Genomic DNA, 24802 nt, shown 5'->3' with positions numbered 1-24802 from the left:
GAAATGGAATGGTTTAAAAGAAGTACATGACATGCCTTTTTCTCAAGAGTTAGAGTGCCTTTTAGCCACCCGTCACTGGAAGTGAGGTTAATTTTCTTTTCCTAAGAACACCCTATGGTTTTTAAATTGGAAGCCCAATTTCGATTCCCTCCTTTCTTTTTACTCATTATTCTTGTGATTGATGCACTGATAAGAGCTTCTGATTTAGTTTCAGACATTGACGAGTGTTCTCAAAATATTCACAACTGCAGCAACATAACCGCCACTTGTTCTAATACCGTGGGGACATTCAAGTGCGTTTGTAAACCAGGATTTATTGGTGACGGAAACAACTGCAAAGGTAAATACTAAACTGTGTTCAGAACATGTTTGGGCGAAAAATCTACAAACCTGCCTGCAACAAAGTCAATATGCATGGCAATCTGATATCATTTACAGCATGATGTCTGCGTTATTGGTAAAGCGTGAGGTCAAGATTACTGGATATTGGCTGAGTTCCTTTAACAAGAGAACGAGGCTGATATATATCCAGCCATCCTGATAGAACAGGCTTGATCAAAAAGGGATTTACTATATTGCAAAAACATTTCGCTTTACAAAGAATTAAAATGACATGTTCACTTTAAGAGCCAGAAAAGAAAACCAAATGTGTTTTTAGCAATGTAAACTCAAGAGCCGTTTATGTTTTCTTTCTTTTGACTGTCGTCTGCCATTTTTTGCGTCACCATCACTGAAATTGTCCAGGAATCAAGAATTTGTGCTCGAGATCAAAGCAAGCTATCCCGCGTGGGCATGATGAGCCCATCTTGCTTGCTTCGGTAGCCAATCAGAACGATGCTAGCGATGATATAGTTATACGTTACTGATCAGGGCGTGAGATGAAGGCTTTAGGATATGGCTGAGTTCTCTCTGCGCTTTTGTGGACCAAGATGAAGTTGAGCACTACAAAGAAACAAACTCGGAGAGTACTAGAAAGTTGAGTACTACAAAGAAACAAACTCGGAGAGCGAGGCTAATATCCAGCCATCTTGAACAACAAGCTCGGTCAACAAAATATTCCTTATTTAAGAAAAATATTTCGCTCTATTTAGAATCAAAGATGACTTGTTTATTTCGAGAGCCAGAAATAAAAGGAACTATATTTGTTGCACAATATATTTACAACAGTCGGTCATGTTTCCTATGTTTCGATTGTCATCTGCCGCTCTTCGCGTCTCCACCGCCAACATTGTCCAACGACTACAATTACACACAATGTTTTTCCTGCACGGGATGAAAACGGACTATCCCGAGCGGACAAGATGGGCCCAAAATTTATAACGATTATGACACCTAAGATACATACTATTCTTTCAGTAGAACTGGATTAACAGGTGGTAGAATCAGTTTTGCATTTCACAGTAGCCTGTCACTCCCCTACACTCATTTTCATGGACGAAAGTGATCAAGAGAGCGGTTCTTTTCTTCCATTTCAGACATAGACGAGTGTCTTCAAAACCACATTTGTAGCGAGAACGCCAACTGTTCAAATGCCGAGGGATCTTACAACTGCTCTTGCTATCCTGGATTCAGCGGGAATGGACATAAATGCGAAGGTAAAATCCTGCAGAACACTATGTGTTTAAATAGATACAATTCCATTGGTAGTCTTTCTCCTTAGGAACGCTCCTAAACGATGTATAGCTTTTCGGATGCAAACTCATGCACTAAGTAAATCTTATGGCTTTGACAGAAAGAGTTTTAGCCAGCCTGCATTAAGAGTGAGGTTAGGGGTCCCTTTTTTGTTAAGAGCACCCTGTGGTTTCTTTCACTTTGGAAAGCCAGTTTTCAGCTCACTTTCAATGTTATTCTTTATCAGCATAGTTAATATAGACTACTCAGTGATTTCATTTCAGACATTGACGAGTGTTCTCAAAACAGCCACAACTGCAACAATAAATCTACCACTTGTAACAATTCCGAGGGATCATTCATGTGCATTTGTAAACCAGGATTCACTGGTGATGGATACAACTGCACAGGTGCCGTACAGTGATGCTTTGTCGTATCAGCGCGAAAAGTCTATAGAACTAGCCGAAACAAAGGCAACATAAATGGCAACCTAATATCGTTCGGAAGGTGATGATCGTATATTGGGACAATTTCTCCTCCCTTTCATCCCTGCAGCCTCAGTGCATGAGTATGATCTGTTGATTCCATTTCAGACATCGATGAGTGTGTTAACAATACCCATAACTGCAGCAAGGGCAGCGCCACTTGTACAAACACTGAGAGTTCATTCAAATGCTCTTGCAATCCTGGATTCACTGGAGATGGATATACTTGCCAAGGTAAGATGATAATGATGTCTTATCATTTAACAAATAAATTTCCTCGTTTCTGGTAGCTTCCCTGAACGGGCGCCCAAGCACCAGTCGAATATTTGCTTAGCGAATGAGAGCAATCAGCGCTAAATAGCCATTCTTGTATACTCTTGTATGCACCTTTTCGAATGATTCCATTCAATCCTCGCGTGCTACAAGAAGTGATCCGAGACTCGTATCTCACAGGTTTGCTTATACGATTAAATTGAAAGTGCGTGAGCCGCATTCTTTTGGCTCAAATGGTGGGCTAAGATATTATTGAAGTCATATCCTTCACGATTCCAAATCGTTATTTCTATAATGATCTCCATTTCAGACTCGTGCACAAGAATCATAATCAAGATTTACTTTCATCTTTAAAACTGGTTAAGCTGATGTTTAAAAAAAGATTATTTGGGCATGTAACACCGAAACCTCTTCCCCCTCATCCTCCCCACCCCTCCCGATCTTCGCAGTAATGAACACTTCTTAGGCAGTACTCACCAGCTCCCAGTTGGCTTGTTAGCTCAGTTGGTAGAGGACTGCTCCGGTATCGCATAAGCCATGGGTTCGAACCCCGTACAGATCTGATTTTCTTCCAGGTCCTATTTTCACTACTTATTAGGTAGTGTTCATTACTGCGAAGATCGCTCTTGTACTCATTTCTTTTACCGCAGTTCACATACATGATTGTTATACATTTAAAAACGTTGACTTATCTTTTGTAAAAGATATATAAGGAGTCGCGATAGGTTAAAGTTAGAGACCTTTCTCAGTGAGTTAGTGTTACTACGAGGAGCCCAGAGGAGCGAGAGCCGGATAGAGTTGTTAGAATTATTTACTGGAATCGTCAGCGGTGTGGAAGGCTGCCTCGGAAAAGTGTTGTGGATATTGATAAGCGACAACGATCTTTAAAAAGAACCGTGGGGTGTGCAGTAGTGCACTGAGATTGAAGTTATAGTATTTATAGAGGGCTCTAAGTTAAGAGGATAGTTATTGTATAGGTATCAATGTCGCTCCGTAGCTAAGTTAAGAGGATAGTTATTGTATTAGTTATTGGTGTCGCTCCGTAGTTACTACGTCAGTGAATAAAGTAGTTGAGTTAGTACGAGTTGTATCTTTCTGGCGGTTGAGAAAATACCGTAACACTACCTGTCATCAAACGATTTACGAGTCATGGACGACAAGTTGTGCTCTCTTAGTTTTAGTTGCATTACCTTATTTTTTTGTGTGGAGTTAAGTCAAGTTTACAATTTTTTTAAGCGCAGCTACATTTTCATTCTGTAATCATTGCTAGCATCACATCACGCACGTCTCGCGCCCTTTTTTTGTCTTAGAAGACACGTGTCCTTTCTTGATTATGTGCCGGTTAATTAATTTGATTTAAGATTGTTTACCTGCGGATTGGTCGTTTCAGTGTAAACTAAATGATAAAGATCATTTGATGTGGTATTTGACACACACCAAGAATGACAGTTTTACATGTCGTTCATAATTTGACTCGCCCTACGGGCTTGTCAAAATACGGCACAACCCGTAAAAATACTCAGCGATAGTACACAACAAAACGTCAATTATGTATATATGTATCACATTTTGTAGCCGTTCCCACTGAAAACAATGCGATCCTCCCAACGCCACCCCCCCCTCCATCCCTCCATAGAAAATAAGTGGCCCCAAAACACCATTGCACGTGGTGGACTTTCAGTGAGCTTTCAGTCCTGTTGAGTATCACAGGTCGTCCAATCAGAACATACCTGTAAAATCTTCTATCAATTTTTTTTTTTATTTCAGTATTAACGGAAAGAATTTGTTCCTGCAGATGTAGACGAGTGTACCACCTATACCCACAACTGCGACATTAATGCCAAGTGCAACAATACCGAAGGTTCCTTCAACTGCAGCTGCAAGGTTGGGTTTAATGGTGATGGCAAAAAATGCATAGGTAACTATGAAATGCGTCCATCTGTTCCAAGCATCGAGATCAGTTTGTTTATATTTGCCTAAACTTGACGAGCGTATCAAGAACATTGAATATTTTCATAACAAAGCTGTGTATGGTAATGTAGACGGATCATTCGGTTGCAAATGTGTCATTTAGCACGCTTTGCATCCATCGCAGTGTTCATTTTATTAAGCGTTTCGTTTTTCGAATGCTACCACCTGTCATCAAACGATTTTACGAGTGGTGGAAGACAAATTGTGTTGGTTTAGTTTTGGTTGTATTACATTATTTGTGTCTGGGGTTTAGTCAAGTTTACAATGCTTTTAAACACAGTTTTTTTTTTATTCTACAATCATTCTTAGCATCACGTTACGCACGTCTCGCGTCCTCTTTTGCCTTATAAGACACGTGTCCTTCTTGATGTTGTGCCTTAATTTGATTTCAGCTTGTTTACTTTTGGATTGGTTGTTTATGTCATTTAAATGATAAACATTATTTGACGTGGGCGCTTTGAGTAATATTCCAATATTGTAAAAATCGGCATGTCACAGGTTAAACGATCAGGCTAACTCTTGAATATGCTTTTATCATTTTTCATTATTTATTTTGAACGGAAAGCATTTGTTTCCTAAGATATAAACGAATGTGCCACCGATGCCCACAACTGTGGTGTCCATGCTCACTGTAATAATACCGAGGGTTCCTTCAACTGCAGTTGCAAAGAAGGGTTTAATGGCGATGGCAAGAACTGTACAGGTGACCAGGACATTCGTCTATCTAACGTTTATCCAACATAGAACACAGTAGATTCCTAATCCTTGTTTTTTTGTATCAGCCTAAACATGACGAGAGCTTCTCTTTTGCTCTCCAAGCACCATGTATCTATATCGCGCTAATTTGCAATAACACAGACGGGTCCTACTTCTGTGAATGGAAAACCGATTTTAATTTCAGCAAGTGTGATAAATGATCCGCTCTTTCATTGAAGAAAGTCATATCCATAATTGAATTATTTCAAAGAAATAAACCAATAATTCAGTGTAATGTAAGCGTAAAGAATAGTATGTCGCTCGCACCTATCAGATTGCCGCATTTTTCATGTATCACAAACCAATCATATTGTTGTTGTGTTGACCTTTTTCAAGCGATATTGCAAAGAAAAGCAACTCGCAATGCGGTGTTGCGGTGATCTCAAGTGTTACAGTTTACGATAACTGTAATTTCAAACCGACGGTTTTCGGTGAAATAAACCATTTCCGAGTTGCAGTTTATTCTTTAACCTTTTGAAAAGCTAGATTTTGATAGACCGGTGGTTAACCAGCCTCCAGAGCGAGCGTAAATTTGGCGAACGGGTGCTCAGTATTTTTCAGCGAGAACTGGCCACCATCTCAGATTTTAATGGCACCCGAAGGCTGGGGTGAGAAAGCAATTTCGATTAAGGGTGCAAGTGACGGTCAAAAATAAGGAGAGGGGCTGGGTGGGGAAGTGAGTACTACGCCTGCCCGAACTCATCTTTGTTTTGCAATTTACTGATTGGTGCAATTTTGCTCTATGTGTCACTCATAAGCCAATTACGTCATTCGGACATTTCACTCTTGCAGTAATGAGAGGACATGATCACAGACTACAGATGACGTAATTTTCGAATCCGCTCTCAAGGAAGCATTTAATCTTTCGGAAATTAGCATGTAGTGCGCATTAAGATCGCAACGAGAAGCAATTTATACACTGGTATCTTGAAAGGACCTGGGGACCGTGTTGTCAACTGGCGTTGGGAAAAGCTTGATATTTTAGGTCTTGGTTTGCATTAAGGTACATGAAATCTATTGAAATGTGTGCCAGTCATTTCGTGTTAAAACTCATATGTCCATTTTGCTTCCCTTTGTGATTTCTAGATATAAACGAGTGTATCACCAACACCCACCGTTGTCACAAAAGAGAAATTTGCAAGAACACAGATGGCTCCTACTCGTGCGAATGCAAAAGCGAGTTTAACTGCAGTAAGTGTGAAAAATGTTTCGCCTTTAAATTGGAGAAAGTCCTATCCAAAATTGAGTTATTTTAAATAAATAAATAAATAACTCTATGCCAGCGTAAAAGATGGTATGTCGCTCGCACCAATCAGATTGCGGCATTTCTCAAGTATCACAAACCAATCATATTCCTGCATTACCGTAGATATTACCTACCAATCAGATTACCCAATTCTTCATTTGTCACAAATCAATCCGATTGCCGCATTAGGTATATATCACGTACCAATCAGATCACAGCATCGGGGTATGCTTGCACCAATCAGAATGCCGTCCCTAATGCCAATCAGGGCTGGAAATTAGGGTACCACGATACGTTGCGATTGAATCAACTTAACACTGACACACACCAAGAACGACATAAACAAGAATTGTGAGCTCATCTACCCAGTGTAATGGTTCGTGTCTCTCATGAAGACTTTTTTGCTACAATCTCTCCGGATTAGTCAGGTCATCATGGAAATTTTTCAACCTTTTGCAAGTAACCCTCATTTAATTACAACGTACACATTGTCAGCTGAAGGCCTAACAGGAATTTATCACTAGCGCTTTTTATTTGGGTAGCACCACTTCTTGCGGCTCAGGTAAAAGTTGTGCATAAATCATATTTGATTGTCTTGTTTCTGCCTTATGGTTGCTCTTTTTGCAAAGGTTGAAAACACCACCAAGTTATATTTACCTTCTGTGTAGACTCAAAAACGTTGTAAAGATGTTTTGCTATGTTTCATTCCTTACCTAACTTTGTGTGTGTCTTTGCCTGACTACTGCCCTTGTTACTTTTCAATGGGGTGAAAAAAATTCGGACTGTGATTGTGACGCGCCTATAAGCTATCCCTGACGAGTACGACGAGGGAAGCAATTAAACATTTAGCTAACTACAAGTTTATCATCACTTTTAGAAAATCACTATTGCTAAAATAATAAAAGTGCACTACAATCGAGATATCAATACTAATTATTTCACTTTTTCATGTGTTACAAATGGTTTTCTTCTATTGCACTTTAGCTTCCGTTACCTGGAAAAGTATTTCGCAAGTGGGGGGAGGGGGGGAGTGGGAGGGGAGGAAGAACTTAAATAATTGTTGTTGGGTAAGAGCCACTGGCCTGTTAGAATTCTCACCTTAGTACAGTCTATTTTGTGACCAACTATGGATCACATCACTTTTGGTCATACTTGCAAAAATTTTAAACTGCGCATTTTCCAATTTTTTAATCCCCAATTATCACAACTTTCGTAAACCTAATGTCCCAAAAATGTTTTTACTTATTAAAGGAAAGCTAATAGCTGCTGTCAAACAAAAAAAACAAAAAACAAAAAAGGATTTTTCCTCTGATGAGTAACGTACGCACTACAGCTGATTGCAAAAAGGTTGTCGGATAAAGCGCAAGCCATGTTAAAGTATCCGTTTCTTTGCTTCTAAAAGTTTTTCATCGATTAATTATTTATGTTTAAACGGTACTTTCCCACTACAATTTGGTGTTTACTTTTTATTCGCCACTATGGACCAGACTTTCTCAGATGAAATGCCATTAACAACGTAAATTTTATGACAATCGTGCCTCAATAAAGAAAAGAAATTCGCAAGAAACGTTATGCTTCTGTTGGTCAATTTTTCACGCAATTCTAACGTGCTTAGACGTTTTATTAGAAATAAATTTCGCTTTTAATTTTGCTACCTCAGACTTCACCTTATCACGTGTCAATTCCTTTTAAACAACTTGCATTTTATCATGTATTTCACAAGCTCAGGGAAAAGGCCAGATAAGCAACAACCAAATAAGGAGCCTACTTTGTTACGCCTTGAAACATGATAGTTGTCTCCTCATTCAAACTATTTTCACTTGTTTGAAGAAGGGAGATCGAAAAATATCTTTGTTCAGTGGTCGTTAGAGATGAAATAGGAAATAGTTTTTGGTTTGCTTTCCTTAGCAAAATTACATTGAAAATACTTTTCGGGGCAAATAGCTGTAACTGAATAATTAAAACTGTTTCTAATGGAGAGGAACAGCAGTAAGGATCGTCGTAGCCTGCGAGCAGATCGTTGTTTAGTCTCGTCACGCAAGGTAGAGAAGGCGTTGCGCGACGAGACCAAATTAGGGCTGCGAAGGGGACAGCAGGAAGCGTGGTACCTATGCAATTTATTTTCGCCAACAATGCCTACGTTTTATACCATGGGGGAAAAATAAGATCAACTTTGTAAAATGCCCATACCGAGTTAAACTCATTGTACACGGTACAAGATAAGGATAAGTTATGTCATAATAATCCTTATATTTTGAGCACGTCGACAATTAAACCGTAACCTTAGTGTTCATTTCATAGCATAAAACAAAATATCAGTCAAATAGAAAAACAAAAAAATAAGCGCCCAGTCAATTGTCGATCAACTATGCTACATAACTACCGTAAGGATTCGATTTAATGCCCTCCTTAAAATAAGCGCCCGCTCTCATTAGACTTTTTTAATGAGCGCCCCTATTCTAATAAGCGCTCCCTTTGAATAGGCATTCGCGTTCCAATCAGCACCCCTACACAAATAAGCGCCCCTATTCTAAATCAGTAATTGCACAGCGGAGTACTTGTACATTGAGATCAACCATTCTTCAACTTCCTTTAATTGCTCACGTAAAGTCTCAAAACAGAATCAATGGTCTATGTGTCTGTCTTTCGACTGTTATTCTCAGTTCATTCATCGCGTGACGATTGCAGCTTAGCTAATCGTTCTAGCCAGGACCTATCCATGGAAAATAATCCGTCATTTTTCAGTCTTTTTAATCCTTTTGAAATAAGTAGGTTTGTCTCGCGCATTTTACTGTTTCTCAGGATGAGAATAAGCGCCATGTACCCATCCCCAGGTTTCACTGTCCCACCATCATCAAAACAATTTTCAAAACAAATGAAGTCAAGGATCAAAGGGATAAAACGAGACGAATATTCGAAAAGTCTCGGCAAGATTCAGGTCTGTGCAATGTTTTGTGTGGGCAGTTTTTGAAAAAAGGTTTCGCTTAAATTTATAAGGCTTTGAATAAAGACGCCATGTTGGTGTCCCTCCGAGGAACACCAATGTGGCGGCAGGATGGTAACAAAAACATATGTCATCGAGTTCTGCTGTACGAAACCTGTAGTCGTCTTCTGAGGGCTCATAAACATCTAAATGACTACAAAATCTCAGCAGATAAGTCAAGGTATCGATTCCTTACTTAGTGCCCAGGGTCAGTCCCCCAAAGTCTATAAAGGAAGACCTAAAACCTATAACCCCAACTGGCCAGCTATCTAAGGTCATGGAAGGTTTCACAAGAGACTCATTACTTAAGAGCAGCCGTCCGTAAATATCGCACGGAGGTGTGCAATATGAAAAGATCGAGAATCCCCAAACTTTGCCAGAATATAGGTTAGGATGAACTATTTCTAGAAATAATACTTTGAGTTCAATTGCACTTTTACTTTTCGTGAACGGCGACAAAATCGGTTTTGCGGCTCTCACGTCAGCTTCACGAGGTTTAAACATTATTTCAACAACGCTTAAAAATAAATAAAGCAGTAAATGTGACCAAATATTTTCCTAATGAAAAGAACACGTATTTACAAACAGTCTGTAGAGTTCTTTGTTCCATTCCGTTACAATCTAAATTTTTGGGGAGTTTTTGGTTTTTTCCAATATTTCACTCATTTTGGCGGACAAAAACATGGCAAAACTGAGAGAGTAAGTCTAGTCTCAAAGGAGCGTTTAACATCAAAGCAAAGTGGGGAGAAACAACACCACTTAACCGGCTACACTAATTCACACCACCGATCAAATAGTGCGTGCTATTGACGACAAGCAATTAACTGCAACAGTCCTCCTTGATACGAGCAAGGCCTTTGATAGGTTACACCACCACACTCTTCTGGCTCAACTCCAGGATGTCGGTGCATCTACAACAGCTGCTTAACAGTGGTTCCGGAGTTATAAGTCATCACGTCACCAAATTGTACGCATGAATTCTACTCTGTCAGATCGCATGCAAGTAAGAAATGGCGTACCTCAAGGAAGCATACTCGGCCCAGCAAAACCTACTCGGTTCAGCATTTACGTTAATGACTTGCCGTCAATCCCACAGTTCTGCTCCCCACAGTGCTATGTTGATGACACCAAACTTCTGTTATCCTTTGCATTCTACGAGGAGGAGGGGCCAGATATAAAATAAATCAGAATCGGCTTAAAATACGGAACTGGTGCTTTAATAACCAGCTAGTTTTGAACCCCGGACAAGACAAAACTAATGCTCTTTGGAAGCAAACAAAACAATGCAAAATTGAATGATGATTTTAATCTGTCTCTTTTCGGGAAAGATCTTGTACCTGCAACAACCGCTAAAGACCTCGGAGTAATTATGGATCCAAACTTAACTTTCGGAAATCATATTCTAGAAACAGTTTCTTCGTGCATGTCACGTTTAGCTCAGATCAATAGAGTTAGACAATCTTTTGACAAAAAGTCCTTAATTATTATTATAAACTCTCTTGTTGTTACCTTTGCGGCCCATTTTATTAAAAAAAACGTACCTTTAAAGAACGTGCCGTTAAAGAACTGTTTTACCGTGATTGGGAATACAGCGATCCATACCAGGACTACAACATACGTAACAAGCGACTTCAAAATCTAAAAGCACCGGGAATAAGTCACGTGATATTACGTAACGAAACAACCAGAAATGAAAATAACGAAACGGAATTAAAATGGTAGCCACACTTGTTTTCGGTAAACTATTTTATTGCTTATGCGTTTGGAGTAATACTTCTCAAACAAATTTAAAATTGTTACAGACAGTCCAGAATTTTTCCTGCTACATAGTAAGTGGAAGAAGGAAATACGATGACGTGTCCCCAACTTTAAAGGAACTACACTGGCTGCCAGTGAAGGAGCATCTTTACTACCGTGATGCCGTAATGTCATTTAAGTGTTTAACTGGATGTGCTCCTGGATATTTATCTACACAATTCATTAGTGTGACGTCACAAATCGTAGAACGCGAAGTTGTCAAATGCTTAACATACCTCGCTTTAGAACAGCAAGTGGCCAAAGGACCATTTTGTATAGAGCAGTTACTTTATGGAATTCCTTATCTAACGATCTTCAACTTTGTGAATCGGTTAATGTGTTTAAACGCCGCCCTAGGTCTCGCCTCTTAGGTAATCTTAGCACTTTCGCTATTTAAGTTATTGCGCTGTTTTAAGTCTAATATATAATGTTTAGCTTAATTGTATAATTAATTTTTACCTTAATTGTGTTGCCTCTGAAAATCCTCTTTGGGGAAGTGGTAATAAAGTATGCATGTACGTAAATGTAAACAAAACAAGCCAAAATGTAACATCGTCCAGTTCGAAGCGGCCAAGGACGGATACAAACCGTAAAATAAATGTGTTTTCCATACTTACACTTTGATTTGTGTATTATTTATAAATTTGTACATACCATGCATCAGCGCCAAATATTGATTGTGCGTGAACTGTTCTCCGCTGTCTCGAAATGTTCAGTAAGGATTGCGTGACAGACAGACACACAAGTCCTGGGCCACAATATTGCAAATGAAAGTGTCTTTTACCAGAAACACTTGCACTCTTCCTCTAAATTAATTTTTTTTTTTTCGTTTGGGAAGTTGAATTATGCACGAATACTTTAGGGGGGAATTGTTCCCTCTATTCGCCCCCTCCTCTTTTTCATTCCACTGATCTGTTGACATTTTACAGGTTTCATCAAATAAGCTTTCAAAGCTTATCTAATCAGGGGTCTGTAATTTTTTAACTTCTTGACTAGTGCAGGAGCCTGAGTTGTGTATTCGCTTCAAAAGCCGCAGCCGTTGACTACCCTCCGCTGATCTAAATGCTCTGTAAGGATTGCGTGACAAGCGGCAAGGGCACGCGTCTTTATCTTAAACACGAGCACTCTTCCTTCATATTCAATACTATTTGTTCGGGAACCTTAAAATTATACTTGAATGCTTGTGGGGGATTTTTTTTCCACTGAGTTTACCCCCTCTTCTTTCTCATTCCTGTTTACAAGCGTCTTGGAATCCTGTCGAAACATCAAGCGCTTAGCTCACAATAACTGATACGATCACTTTGGCGCTTACGATATACATAGATAAAATGAACTTCTTCCCGTGTGACACACAATCAGAGTACTTCTGCGTCGATTATCTGTACCACGGTGCGCTTTTACACAGTTGTGTATATGTAATGGCAATCTGTGGCGACTCTGAACTTGTTGGAGGGCCTTGTGGATGCAGTGGTGTAACCCGACAAATGCTTTATGCGAGGCGATAGAACATGCAGAAGAAACGTCGAGTCAGCTGAAGTTATACGACTGCTTTGATTCAACTTTGAAAACGGAGGCACATTTTCTTCTCACCAGGGCAGTTAACATCTCAATATTTTTCACGATTTCTTATTAATTCTGTAGACGTTATGTAGTGTATAAACAATAAGATAACTCGAGAAGCTACTTAACGATGGTTATTGAAGGCCTTGTGCATGGAATTTTGCTTCAGTTTTCTTTTCCCGAGTTTTTATATTTCCCTTATTCATTAATAAAAGTATGAGAAAACTACGTCGTTGACCGTGGTGACGACAGTGGATAAAGACATGCTTTTTGTTATTAAAGGCATTTTCATACGTGAGTCCCCAAAAAACGTTCAAGCATAATTCAACGTTCCCAAAGAAATAATTGTTTTATTAAAAACGTTAAATTAAATTATTAAATTTTATTAAATTTTTAGCTCCCTTTAATTTTAAGCTAACACGCACGCTTGCCATATTTGTAGACTATGGTATATTGGCTGATATACCATAATGGCTAAGCCAATAAAAAGTCTTGAATTGCATTATCCAATGATCTAGTTTTCAATAATACTAATTGAATTGAAGGTTTTTTTTTCTAGAAATAGTTCATCCAGACCTATATTCTGGCAAAGTTTGGAGATTTTTATTTTTTTCATATTGCACACCTCCGAATGATATTTACGGATGGTTGCTCTTAAGCAGGTAAGGAATAGGCTTGACTGTAAACAATTCTCTATTGGTGGAAATTCAACAATCCATGCATTATTCTGTCTCTTGCATTTGAGACTGATGTTTCTTGATTGTCCTGGGAATTATATTCGAATATTTATTTTGCAGAGTTTAGTAAAGGATTTGATCTAGTTCATCATAGTAAGTTACAACTTGAGCTTAAACATCTGGGTGCGAGCAATGTCTTAATTAGTCAAATGGATCTATCCTATCCTTACCAGCAGATCTCAGATTGTTACTCGGTAGGGTCTTATCTGCCCCAGTCTATCCTTACAACCGGGTATCCCCCAAGGGACAAAGCTAGCCCCTATCCTTTTTGGTAACTTGGTTAGGAAGCTGGCTGACAATTAGCATCTGCGCACTAAGTATGTGGATGACACAACAGTGTTTGAGTGAATATCCAGATGTAGCCGAAGGCATCTTTCGTTTGTTGTTCAGGTCATTGTGGTTATGCTACTAGCTGAGGTATGCGCTTAAATCCCAAGAGGTTCAAAGAGATGATTGTCAATTTTCTTGAATACCAACCTATGGTTCCAGATACCATTAAGATAATAGGTAATCACATAGAAAGAGTCTCAAGTTATAAGCTCCAAGGGGCATATATATCTCAGCACCATAAGTGGAATCTGCATGTTGGGTATATTGTTTGAAGAGCTAACAAAACGCTGCATGCCTTGAGATTATCTAAGAGGTCAGAGCCCTAACATACTGACCTACTGTAGATACATAGTTCATTACTCAGATCTCTTAGTGAACATGCATCACATATGTAGATCTTATCAAAGCCATTCAGAGGAGGGCATTAAAGATTATCTTTCCAGATAATGGTTTTAAGGAATCCTTTGTTTTATCTGCTCTCCCTACCCTAAGTCAGCGCAGGTATCTTGCCCGCATCAGGTTTTTCAAGGACCTACCTAATACTGAACCTGAAGGGTCTCTCTACAGCTAGGCGGAGGAAGTTCCTCGTGGTTACAATCTTCGCTCAGGGGATTGCCTCCTTGTAGAGAGACCCAGAGTTAGGACAGATAGATTCGCCACTTTCTGTACCAATAAATTTTTCCCCATAAGGGGTAACTCTTGAAGGTTTATTTATGATAACTTTTTGAATGTAATGAAATTGTCGTGCATGCTCTTGAAATATGATTCATTAAGGGTTATTCATCACATCGTACGCAGCGCCCGTGGGCAAGATGAAGAAAATCCTGTGTTCTGATTGGCTACCCGAGTAGGAAAGATGAGCCCATCTTGCCCGCTCAGGATTGCCCGCATTGATCCCGCGCATGAAAAAAATATAATAAGAACTACGTTCGTAAATCTCGGAAAATTTTTGAGAGGGAAAAGAAAAAAGCGGCAGAAGATAGTAAAAAAAAAAAAGAAAATAGAAACGATTCTTGTGATTTTGTTGTGCAACAAACACAGTTGGCTTTCTTTCCCAGATCTAGAGGGAAAAAAGTCATTCTTAACTCTCAATAAAGCGAAATCTTTTGAAATATGATAAATCCTTTATTAACCAAGCTTGTCCGGTCAGGAGGGCTGGATATTAGCTTCGTTCTTTTCTCACAATTTTATGCAGTTCGACTTTTTCTCGGTCCATAAAAATGCAAAGAGAGAACTCGGCCAATATCCAGCCATTTTGACCTCACGCTTGGTCAATAACGCATATTTAAATTATACCTACATGAGAAATTGCTCAATTATTATCAGTGGTGTTTATATCATTGTTATATTGTGTACATACCACACTGTTATTCAGCTCTGCCTGCAAAAGAGTTGATTAAACATATCTGTCTATCTATCTATCTATCTATATATCTATCTATCTATCTATCTATCCATTTCTCTTTATGTCTTCTTTTCTTTAACCTACGTGCCAGTATGTTAATATCGTGTCAAGCAATAGCTTAGAAATTTAACCTTGCTTTACCACAACAAGAAAAACCCAATCAAACTGAAAATTTGTCAAAAGATAAGAAGTCAACTATTCTATTAACTTACTAGACCAAAATCTCATAAGGATCGATAATTCCTTGTTTCTAAAGTTGATGACGTCACGTGAAAACCAAGAATTAAATCCCCTGATTCAATAACCCCGGACGCTGAATCAAACATTACGGTTTGCTCAAATCTCGAATTTTTTTACGCAGAATGGTTGGACATCAGTTATTCGTGAGCACTGAAGCGGAAAAATGTGAATGCAATAGCGCCTGGAAAAGCCTAGGGGAATGGGAGAAAAGGCTGAAACTAGTCCAGCAGCATTGATAAATCTCGCTTTCCCGATTCCAGAAGCAATAAGTTAGAAATCCAAGACTGGCTTTTTAAGAGGATGGGTTTATCTATAATTCAAACTTAAGAAGGAAAAGTTTAAAGAAGTATAAAGACTTCCGTAACCTTTGGAAATGACGAAAAAAACGGACAGTTTTAGTTGAAGGCCTATTTCATAAGCAATCTGTTTTAATAAAGAAGACTGACACAACATGTCAACCACAATCAGAAGTGATGCTTGATATTCCTTCGGGGGAAAATATGTCGTGACGAGCGGGTACACGTCCATTGAGAGACAATGATTCGAATAAATGATCGAATAAAAAATATATATATATATATATATATATATATATATATTAAATAACTTAGTAATTGTATTAATGGTGAGTAGTTTTAAGGATCAATCTACAAGCTTTTAACTTTTCCATGTCCTTTTTGCAGATGCAGATTTACCTCCAATCAAAGGAAAAAACTATAAAAATTATGGTTATAACGATTTAGATAACTTAACTCTTCCCTTTCAGCTTTCAAGGCCGTTTTTACAAACCTCAACGCCAGTGGAAGAATTGGACCAATAACGCTGGGCAGTCACTACACAGGACAGGATCATGACGGACAAGTTACGCTGTCCAGCGGTGTTCAGCAGTGGACTGTGCCGTACACTGGTGACTACAGAATAAAAGCAATAGCAGCCGCAGGAGGGTACGATGGACGCACTAACAGCGCTCAGTACCGAGGAAGAGGAGCAAGAATGATTGGAACGTTCCGCTTAAACAAGGGTCAAGTCATTCAGATACTTGTTGGTCAAGAAGGAGGAATAAACACGCACTATTACTCTTCTGGAGGTGGTGGAGGAACGTTTGTGGTGAGAGGAGCCAACACACCTTTAATAATAGCTGGGGGCGGCGGAGGAGTATGTGGAGTTAGGTCTAAATATGAAGGATGTGACGCCAGCACGAACACAACAGGGAATCCTGGATACAAATCATGGTCAGGGGGGAGCAATGGACGTGGTGCACAGACTGCCGATGATGGTGATTCAGGTAAGAGTATATTGTATTGTTTTCTTACGTCTTAGCTGTTCATTTAATGTTATTTCAGTACCATATGATAACGAGCGCTGTAATTGGCTTACAATTTATGAAAAAAAAATGGATGGTTGATAGAGATGGTTCAGACTGATGTCATTCTTGGCAAAAATTTCCTATCGAGTTTACCCGCGAGATTTCAAAACTTTCAAGATTGTTTTCCCGTTAACCTTTTGGAGCTCTATTTGAAAAGAAAATGTGCTAAAATGATAATCGTTCCGAAAAACAATCAGGATGTAGCTATTCAAAGCGATTGAATTAGTCTTGGTGTCGACGATACTCTATTTGCTAAACGCGATGCGTGAATGTGGCTGAAAACAAAACTGAGTTTTTAACTTCAACTGAGGCTTCACGACGTTGGGGTAAATATCATTTTGAAGAGCTTATGCATGTACGTCGCAAAAGTGTTGTTCAATAGATGATTTTCCTTGGAAATCGTACAATTTTTAAGATTTTCAACACAAAGCGACGCAATTTCTGATCGTCAATTCTAGTAACCAACAATTCAAGGAGGTGAATCTATCACACGGGACTCGTAAATTTAGGAAATTTCCCCTAAGTTTTTTTGGACGGGCCGATATTATTTTGTGTTGCATTAATAACTCCGAACGCTACAGTTGCTCCCGGCTGCTTTTCGATCAACTTCTCTTTTGTGCTCTCCAAACTTCCCGCGTGCACCATAACTAGAAATATGCTTTGGAGGCACATAAATCTTAATAAATCTCGAGTAAAATATAAATATCCCGAGATAAATAAAAACATCTGCGGTGAGCTGAAATATCCATATGTCAAAAATAGAACTTGCTGTGTGTTTATAAAAGATCATATCTAAAAATTAAATTACGTAGTTTTAATCTATAAATTTCAAAAGCATCAGGGTTACTTCTCACATACACAGCAATTTCGCCTTTTTCCTTCAAAACCACTCTTGACCAGTTCCTGTCCCGTCTGAATATGTTTTAGATAGGTATGTTGACAATTGATTCAGGTTTATCTGGCTCAAGGTGTGTTTCGGAGGCGACGCAAACGCATGAATATCTTTCTTATTTAAATGATCTTCGAGTGTACAGCCGCTCTAAACCGGATCTTTGTTTTAGTTGGGCTACAGATGTTCGTAAATAAAAATTTTGGAACAGCGAACTCGCATTTCGGGCTTTTCTGACTTGTTGTAGATGAGGTCAGTTGTCTGATGTTCAATATAAGGCAGCGGTCTCGCTTTACATGCTTAGCCGCGGTGTTTGGATGTTTCTGAGTGTTGACCACTGGTATGCGATAAGCTTTCGTGTTGTTAAAATTAATGCGTCTTTATCCTCCTCAGTTTCTCGAGATTTCAGAATGCCAAGTAATTTCAGAAAATGTAACGTGTCATAATTTGGTCGGCAAGCTCGTGATCGAGGATCGTTTAGGAGGGTCTCAATAGGGGGGAAGAAGGTGATGTTGACGGTTGACGGTTAAATTCTAGGTCATTTGATGGATGACGGTTAATTTTTTGGAATGTTGTTTATCAAACGAACTAAACGCACGAATTTGGCTGTAAATTTTCATGATGACGTGTTTGTAAACAACTGTTAATTCATGACACCTTTTATTGATAAATTGCTAACGTTTTATGACACCGGAAGTGTTTCCAAACCGGAGGCCAGTTCTGTCGCCAACCAGTTTTACTTGCGAATAGAAGTTAAAGGACCTCCATAAATGCATTTTTTTTTGATACATCAAAAATTTCATTTATAAACAATAGAACTTGACCCTAAATAAGGCAATCGTATAGTTCTTATATAAGGATATTTGAGACATTTGACGGCTAACATTGGTTTGCTTATTTGGCGGCTGACGGTAAAAATATTGCGTTTTGGAAGGTTGACCGTTAATATTTTTGCCATTTGACGGTTGACGGTTAACCCCATTGAGACCCTGGTATAGGACATATTTACTGCAAGGACGAGTCAAAGCAGCGGTTTTGGCGGGAGAACGGAAAATATTTGGCGCGGTCCGTGGCGGAATGTGGCGCGGTCCGTGCTTCGATTCGTGACCGTAAGCTAAAATACCTTCCCGTCCAGCCTGACCAAACATGATTAACAAGCATGTTATCTTGTGACCACCTCGAAAATTTGGTTCCGCCCTAAATAGGAGGCGATGCACGAGCACACGCTGAACAATCACGATAAAGATCCTACAGGAAAAACTTTTTCCTTTGTTTTTTCATGTCAGAACAGGAAACCCACAGTTCATTAACCCGTCCGACCCTACACACGTCAGCTTTCACTATGGATTTCAATAGGGGTAGGCGCGCGGGGCCGTACGGGTCAAATAATTATTAGCCATAAACCTGCAATCTAGGTAACGTGTTAAATCAAATCATAGTATCTTGAACAGGAAAAGTGAGACAAAACAGTTTATACAACTAGCTATTACAAAAGCTATATACAAATATCAAACCTCATGGATAGCGGCTCAATTAAAATGCATTACATAAGGTTTGGCCGAGCTGATATGGATTTATTGGAGCGTTTTAAAATACTGGTAAAAATTCCAAAAATCGAATGGGTTAGCATCCCATCTAAACATAGTTTCGCTTCTGTTTACGAAAATCTTAAAATATATTCATTGTATTTCAGGTGGTGGTGGTGGCGGGTTTTACTCCAGTGGAAGAAGTGGAAAGAATTTTAATGGAATCAAAGGATATGGTGGAGAAGGCGGTAAGGGGTTTATTCAGGGAGGGGTGGGTGGAAGAGCTAGGTATAACGATGTAGATGGTGGGTTTGGTGGAGGTGGTGGAGCTTATGGAGTGATAGGAGGAGGAGGAGGAGGAGGATACTCTGGGGGAGGCAGTGGAAATAATGGTGTTGACACCTGTGGTGGTGGGGGAGGCTCTTACAACGATGGAAACAACCAGGACAATGAATGTTGTTACAACAACGCTGGTCATGGTCAAGTGACTATTACGTTCCTGGAGTAAAAAAAGTTTATCTAATGTGATAATGGCACTTAGTATTGAGCTCTCATTGATTGACATTCTAATTGACTGATAGCACTCAGTTAAAGTGCCAAATAAAATGTAACTGTCTAATTTTTCAACCTTCTGTGAAACACGAAAGTCACCCATGTTATTTTTCATTTAGTTTACTTTTAGCCATCTTTTCTTTCGTTCATCTATTACATTAACTGAGCTCGGTGCTTTTTTTAGAGTTGAAAAGTAAAATAGGGTTCTAAAACCTGGGATAATGAAGAAATTTTTTTTTTCAGAAATCGAGTCTGACTCGTTATACTTTTTCACCGGGGTCTTAAGAAAAGATCACATTATCGCACAAACCAGTCATAACACTGTGCAACCTAAAACGATGAGAAACAATTCCAGATGATTATATCTTCTGGAAGCTTAGGATTTAATTTTTGACTGTTCTTTCATATCAATCCTTTGATACGAATCTTCACTGACCTTCTTTCACCAATCTTCAGTGAGATCAGTGAAGATTTTGAGATCAAACAGTAAAGACGCCTGTTACACTGTAACAGTCTGGAATCAGTATGACTTTTCGAACGTCACGCTAATCTTAACATCGAGAATGTGTTGTCAAATGATGAAGACTAAGACTAGGTTTACACTAGAAGAAATTGTTCCGGATTCGAGATGAATCCGAAACGTTTTGGTACCGGATTGATTTTGCCGTTTACACGAAAGTGGATGAATCCGAAATAAAAACTCCCCGGTTTGGTTGTGTCTCAGAAGATTTTGAATCCGGATTTTAATGTGGGAACTTTGAATCCGATAACTTTTAAATCCGGAAAGTATTGTCGTGTAACCGCCTTTTTTCTCGAATCCGGATATTATTTCGCCTGCAATCTTTTGAGTTTGCGGTGAAATCAAAAGGGAGGATCCGGTGCTAACACTGCTGGCGGTCCCTGGTTGCCTAGTCTTGTTGCAGGTTCAGGCGATAAATTTTATCATGTGTACCGCAGTATTTCTGAGGAAACGCAAGTTATTATTGCAAGGAAGTTTAACGTCAGCCACACTTAATCGCCGACGACGTAGATGGCTTGACATCTGTCCAACTCAAATTTGCCTCAGTGGCATCTGGATCTACTCTAGCCTTTTTTGGGGAGGCATTTTCACTTTGTCGATCGAACGACGAAACAACACTCGGCTTGGTAACCATTCCATTTCGAATGTTCCCAGAGTTGTCATTGTGTGTAAACGGTGAGGAATCCGAATATCCTTTCAGTGTAAACGCCTACGAATCCGTATTTTCCAAAATTGATGAATCCGGAAACATTTACGAATCCGGAAAACTCTCCTTTAGTGTAAAACTAGTCTAACACGAGGATATAATGATACGCACGATTTTTTCAAAGTTGAGATCCCTCCCAGGCCCTTTGGGGAAGGAAATCATTTGAAAATTGGTATAACAACCGGAAAACCCAATGGGTTGCTACGGCAACTTTGTAACTTTACGTGTGAAATTGTAAATTATGGACCAGAATTAAGTAGGAAGTATTCACAAGTATTTCATTTAACGACAGTTGTTAAAAAGAATTGATAGTTTTATAAAAACGGTCCTTTTAATGTATGAGGTATACATATTGCTTAAGCATTTGAATAACGGAATGATATTCTCTATCTCTCTATAATAGTGATTTATATCATACGCTTTAACAGTCTGTTCCGAATTTAACAAAAACATACTATGTATTTTGTAGAAGTACTTGTGATAAACAAAAGGTGTCGTTGCCATCGGCGATTAATATGTCTGCTTGACCTATAATCTTTCCGTTGAATACTGAATTGTTTTAGCCACCTATCAAGTAATTGCAAAAAAGACCACGGGCTCTTACAGGGAGCTAGTAACATTTGGAAAAGAAACATTTTCTCATAAACATCTTGAAATAGAAGATAAGTGTCAAAAGGGTTTTATGAAATGGAAGCAATGTCTGTGGTGGGACATTACGTACATTTACTATTAAATAAGAAATATATTGTTAAATAAACAAGCATGAGGTTATTACGTCACTTTACTCAGTAATCTTTAATTCAAAGCTGTTGCTAATAGTTGGTACTGGAAACTTAGTGCAAAGCTATTAATAGAACAAAAAACATACATTTGTGATGACAACATCGCTACGGAAAATGATTTGCACATGTGCGAGACAGACACTTTACCCTGTGGAAAACTAAGCTTATGACAACATAACTAATATTTGTAACTAATATTTGTAACGTAATATTTGTAAAGTTGATCTTATAACAAGGAAAAAAAAGTATGAAAATCTGAGTATGAAGTTCTAGATCATGAAAGTGAGTTACCATTAAAGTAACCTTTCATAGTTTGTGGATGACTCATTTATCAAAGTTGAGCATACCATCAATACCATCAATAGGATAGGGTGCTATGAAGATATAGGAAAAAGAAGAAGAATTGGGAAGGTAAAAATACGACCCCTTATGTTTTCCAAAAATGTGCTGAATAATTTGCTGATAATATGCTGAAAAATTTGGGTAATATTTGTAATTGTGAAAGAGGTTGGATGCAACGTGCGCTATCATTGGTCGAAAGGGCGTGCTTTATCAGAGTTTATAGTTCACCACTAAATTTTCTCCGATTCTTATTGGTTTAAATTGATCACGTGACGCAATAGTGTCCATCCGTGGAGAGACGCTATCAGCCCATAGTGCCCGTCCGCCGAAAATACCCGGATGGATAGTACTCTTCCGTGAAAAACTTTGAATGGTTTGACGGCCGCGAAGTTAGGACGATCAGAAAAACAGTGACTTTCCAATTCTGACAGGTTTAACATATTATTTACCCAATGTACGATTATTGACAATTGTGACAGCCTGTACGCATGAATAAATATTTGATTGATCTGCATTTAGTGGGTTTTCACTGTTTTTCAACTGGCGCGCGTAAGAAAATTTAGCGGTGAACAATAAAGACAATAGCGCGTTTTTGTCTCGGAACTATCGGTCTGACACTTGCCCCTTGGAAATTTGATTTTCTTAAAACTAGCACATTTACCCTCGAAGCTTCACTTCTCAAGAAAATATTTGTTTAAAGAACATCAAATTTCCGCGGAGCAACTACCACCCGATAGTTCCTCGACAGAAACACTCTATTGTTTAAATAGAGCATGGAGCTGATTTAAAGCTGTACACTATCTGCTTATGTGTGCTATGTCTGGCATTTGTTCGTTAATTGGTTAAAAGTGATATTCGGAATAAACAAGCGAGCAGAAGAACCAATCAAAGGTTTGTAGGCCGGCCAAGCGCCGTGATTTGTAATATTACAACGAGTGCAAGGACGAAAATCCTTAAAGAGAACACAGAATGGACAACTTGAGTTCCGAAGGGTTTCATGCTCAGTCAGATTATAAATGATAATAAAAATCGAACACAGCTAACACTTGCCTAGTAGATATAGTTTCGTGTTTAAAACAAAACAGAACAAAACAGTTTTGGTGAAATTAAACTTGAAAATATATCTAAAATGGCATAACTATTAAAATTCATACAAATCATGACGATTTTAGAGCGTCTGCGATCATGCTGAGGTTCATCGCGGCTAACTCATCATGGTGATCTCCGGTCCTCGTAGTGAAGCAAGCCCCAGAAATTACATCGGGCGCTATTCGGGTGAACTTAACTATGATCTCGCTCTAGTATCCTTTCCGATGCGTTGAGTGGAAGGCCACATCAGTCACAGCAGGCGAGTTTTACGGCGCTGTTATCCTAAGCAATCTTCGTGTTCCTGTCTTGACCTTCTTGTCATCCAAAGAAAACAAAACAAAACAGAAAAACAAGCGTGTTTTAATGAGCTCCGATTCGGCCGGATTTCACAAAACTCAGAATCTGTGTTAGACCAAAAACTTCCGTCAAAAGTGTTAATCTCGGCCCGTCCAACTAATTTTGTTTTTTGTAAACTAGTGCGGATGGTGAACAAACTTCGATGGTCTATGAACTTTGATGGTTTGACATTTTTGACAAGTTTAGTCTTGTTTAAACAATCAGATTACTTGAATACACACTTTAGTTGACCCCTCTCCATGGGGGCTTTTCAGGGCCAATTCCCACCCATCCCACCCCAGGGGAGGACATCCACAACACAGTAATCTCGTGCGTGGGAAATGAACGTCTCCTACTCCTAACCCTGCAGGAGACGGGGCCTACGGTTTATTCGTCCTTATCCGAGAAGAATATCTATCCATTTCTTAGAATATCTATTCATTTCTTAATCGTGGTTAAAGAAAGGTAGCGAATTCTCCTCACTTATTTTAAGATCATGAGTATTGGTCCGGCCGGGGGTCCAGCCCTCGACCTCCCGCACAACACAATCCGGCGCTCTAACCAATTGAGCTAACCGGGAGACGGTTAGCTCAATTCGTCAGAGCCATTCTGATTAAGATTCAGATTGGCTTATTGTAGCCTGCTGCATGAGAGTATAGGGCATGTTATTGATTTGAAAATTGAAAGTAATGTCTAGGGAATTTAACGGATTCTTCAATATGAAACAAATAGAGGAGCCATGACTGTGCTCTGTTCTGTTGTTAAACACTTAAGGAGCGGTTAAAGCTCAAGAAAAGCATAGAAACACTCAATTAGATCTCGTGTTTCTCCCAACACCTCTTTCGTACTCTATCGCTTCCTATGTGCTTTAAAACAGAACAGGGCACAGTGGAGGCTTCTCTTTTTGTTGATTAAATGTTCTTCACACCTGTCACATAAACAGACTTACTTTCGCATGTTCAAATTTAGAGCACTTCTCATTCCTTGAAATAGATTTTTTTTCGTTTTGGTGTTAACAATATGGGAAAAGTTCCAAAAAGAAAGCTTTTGGCAAATGGTTTCACTTTTCGTGACGTTTCAGGACTCCTTCTTTATTGACTGTTTAATCATTTTGAAGTAACAGTCTTCACTCTTACTTACCAAATGAATGGGAAAACACCAAATTCAGAAGTCATTTAATTAGTTTTTATTCAAGGAGTTTATGAAACTGTGGAATTGTTTTGACTCCAATATAGAGTACAAGAGACTTAAATTAGTCAAAATTGGCTCGTAGGGTTAAGAATTTACGTACCCCAAAGGA

The 24802-nt window shown here is 38.9% G+C and overlaps 1 protein-coding gene and 1 non-coding gene across 2 annotated transcripts in view; both read left to right on the top strand.

The window, feature by feature from the left end:
- LOC111339894 (uncharacterized) overlaps positions 1 to 24802 on the top strand; it is a 449109-nt gene that overhangs the window by 179375 nt on the left and 244932 nt on the right. The gene's annotated exons all lie outside the window — the stretch shown is intronic.
- LOC111346167 (uncharacterized) lies at positions 103 to 22046 on the top strand. Its single transcript, XM_088747957.1, has 9 exons — positions 103 to 340; positions 1476 to 1595; positions 1896 to 2021; positions 2205 to 2330; positions 4165 to 4287; positions 4921 to 5043; positions 6183 to 6287; positions 16161 to 16679; positions 19343 to 22046. Exons 1-9 carry the CDS (start codon positions 115 to 117, stop codon positions 19681 to 19683), a joined length of 1809 nt encoding a protein of 602 aa, XP_088604083.1. The 5' UTR covers positions 103 to 114; the 3' UTR covers positions 19684 to 22046.

The sequence above is a fragment of the Stylophora pistillata genome, chromosome 2 (genome assembly GCF_964205215.1).
Source record: "Stylophora pistillata chromosome 2, jaStyPist1.2, whole genome shotgun sequence".
In the NCBI taxonomy this organism is placed as follows: domain Eukaryota; kingdom Metazoa; phylum Cnidaria; class Anthozoa; order Scleractinia; family Pocilloporidae; genus Stylophora; species Stylophora pistillata.
This window is presented reverse-complemented; position numbering and strand designations above follow the sequence as displayed.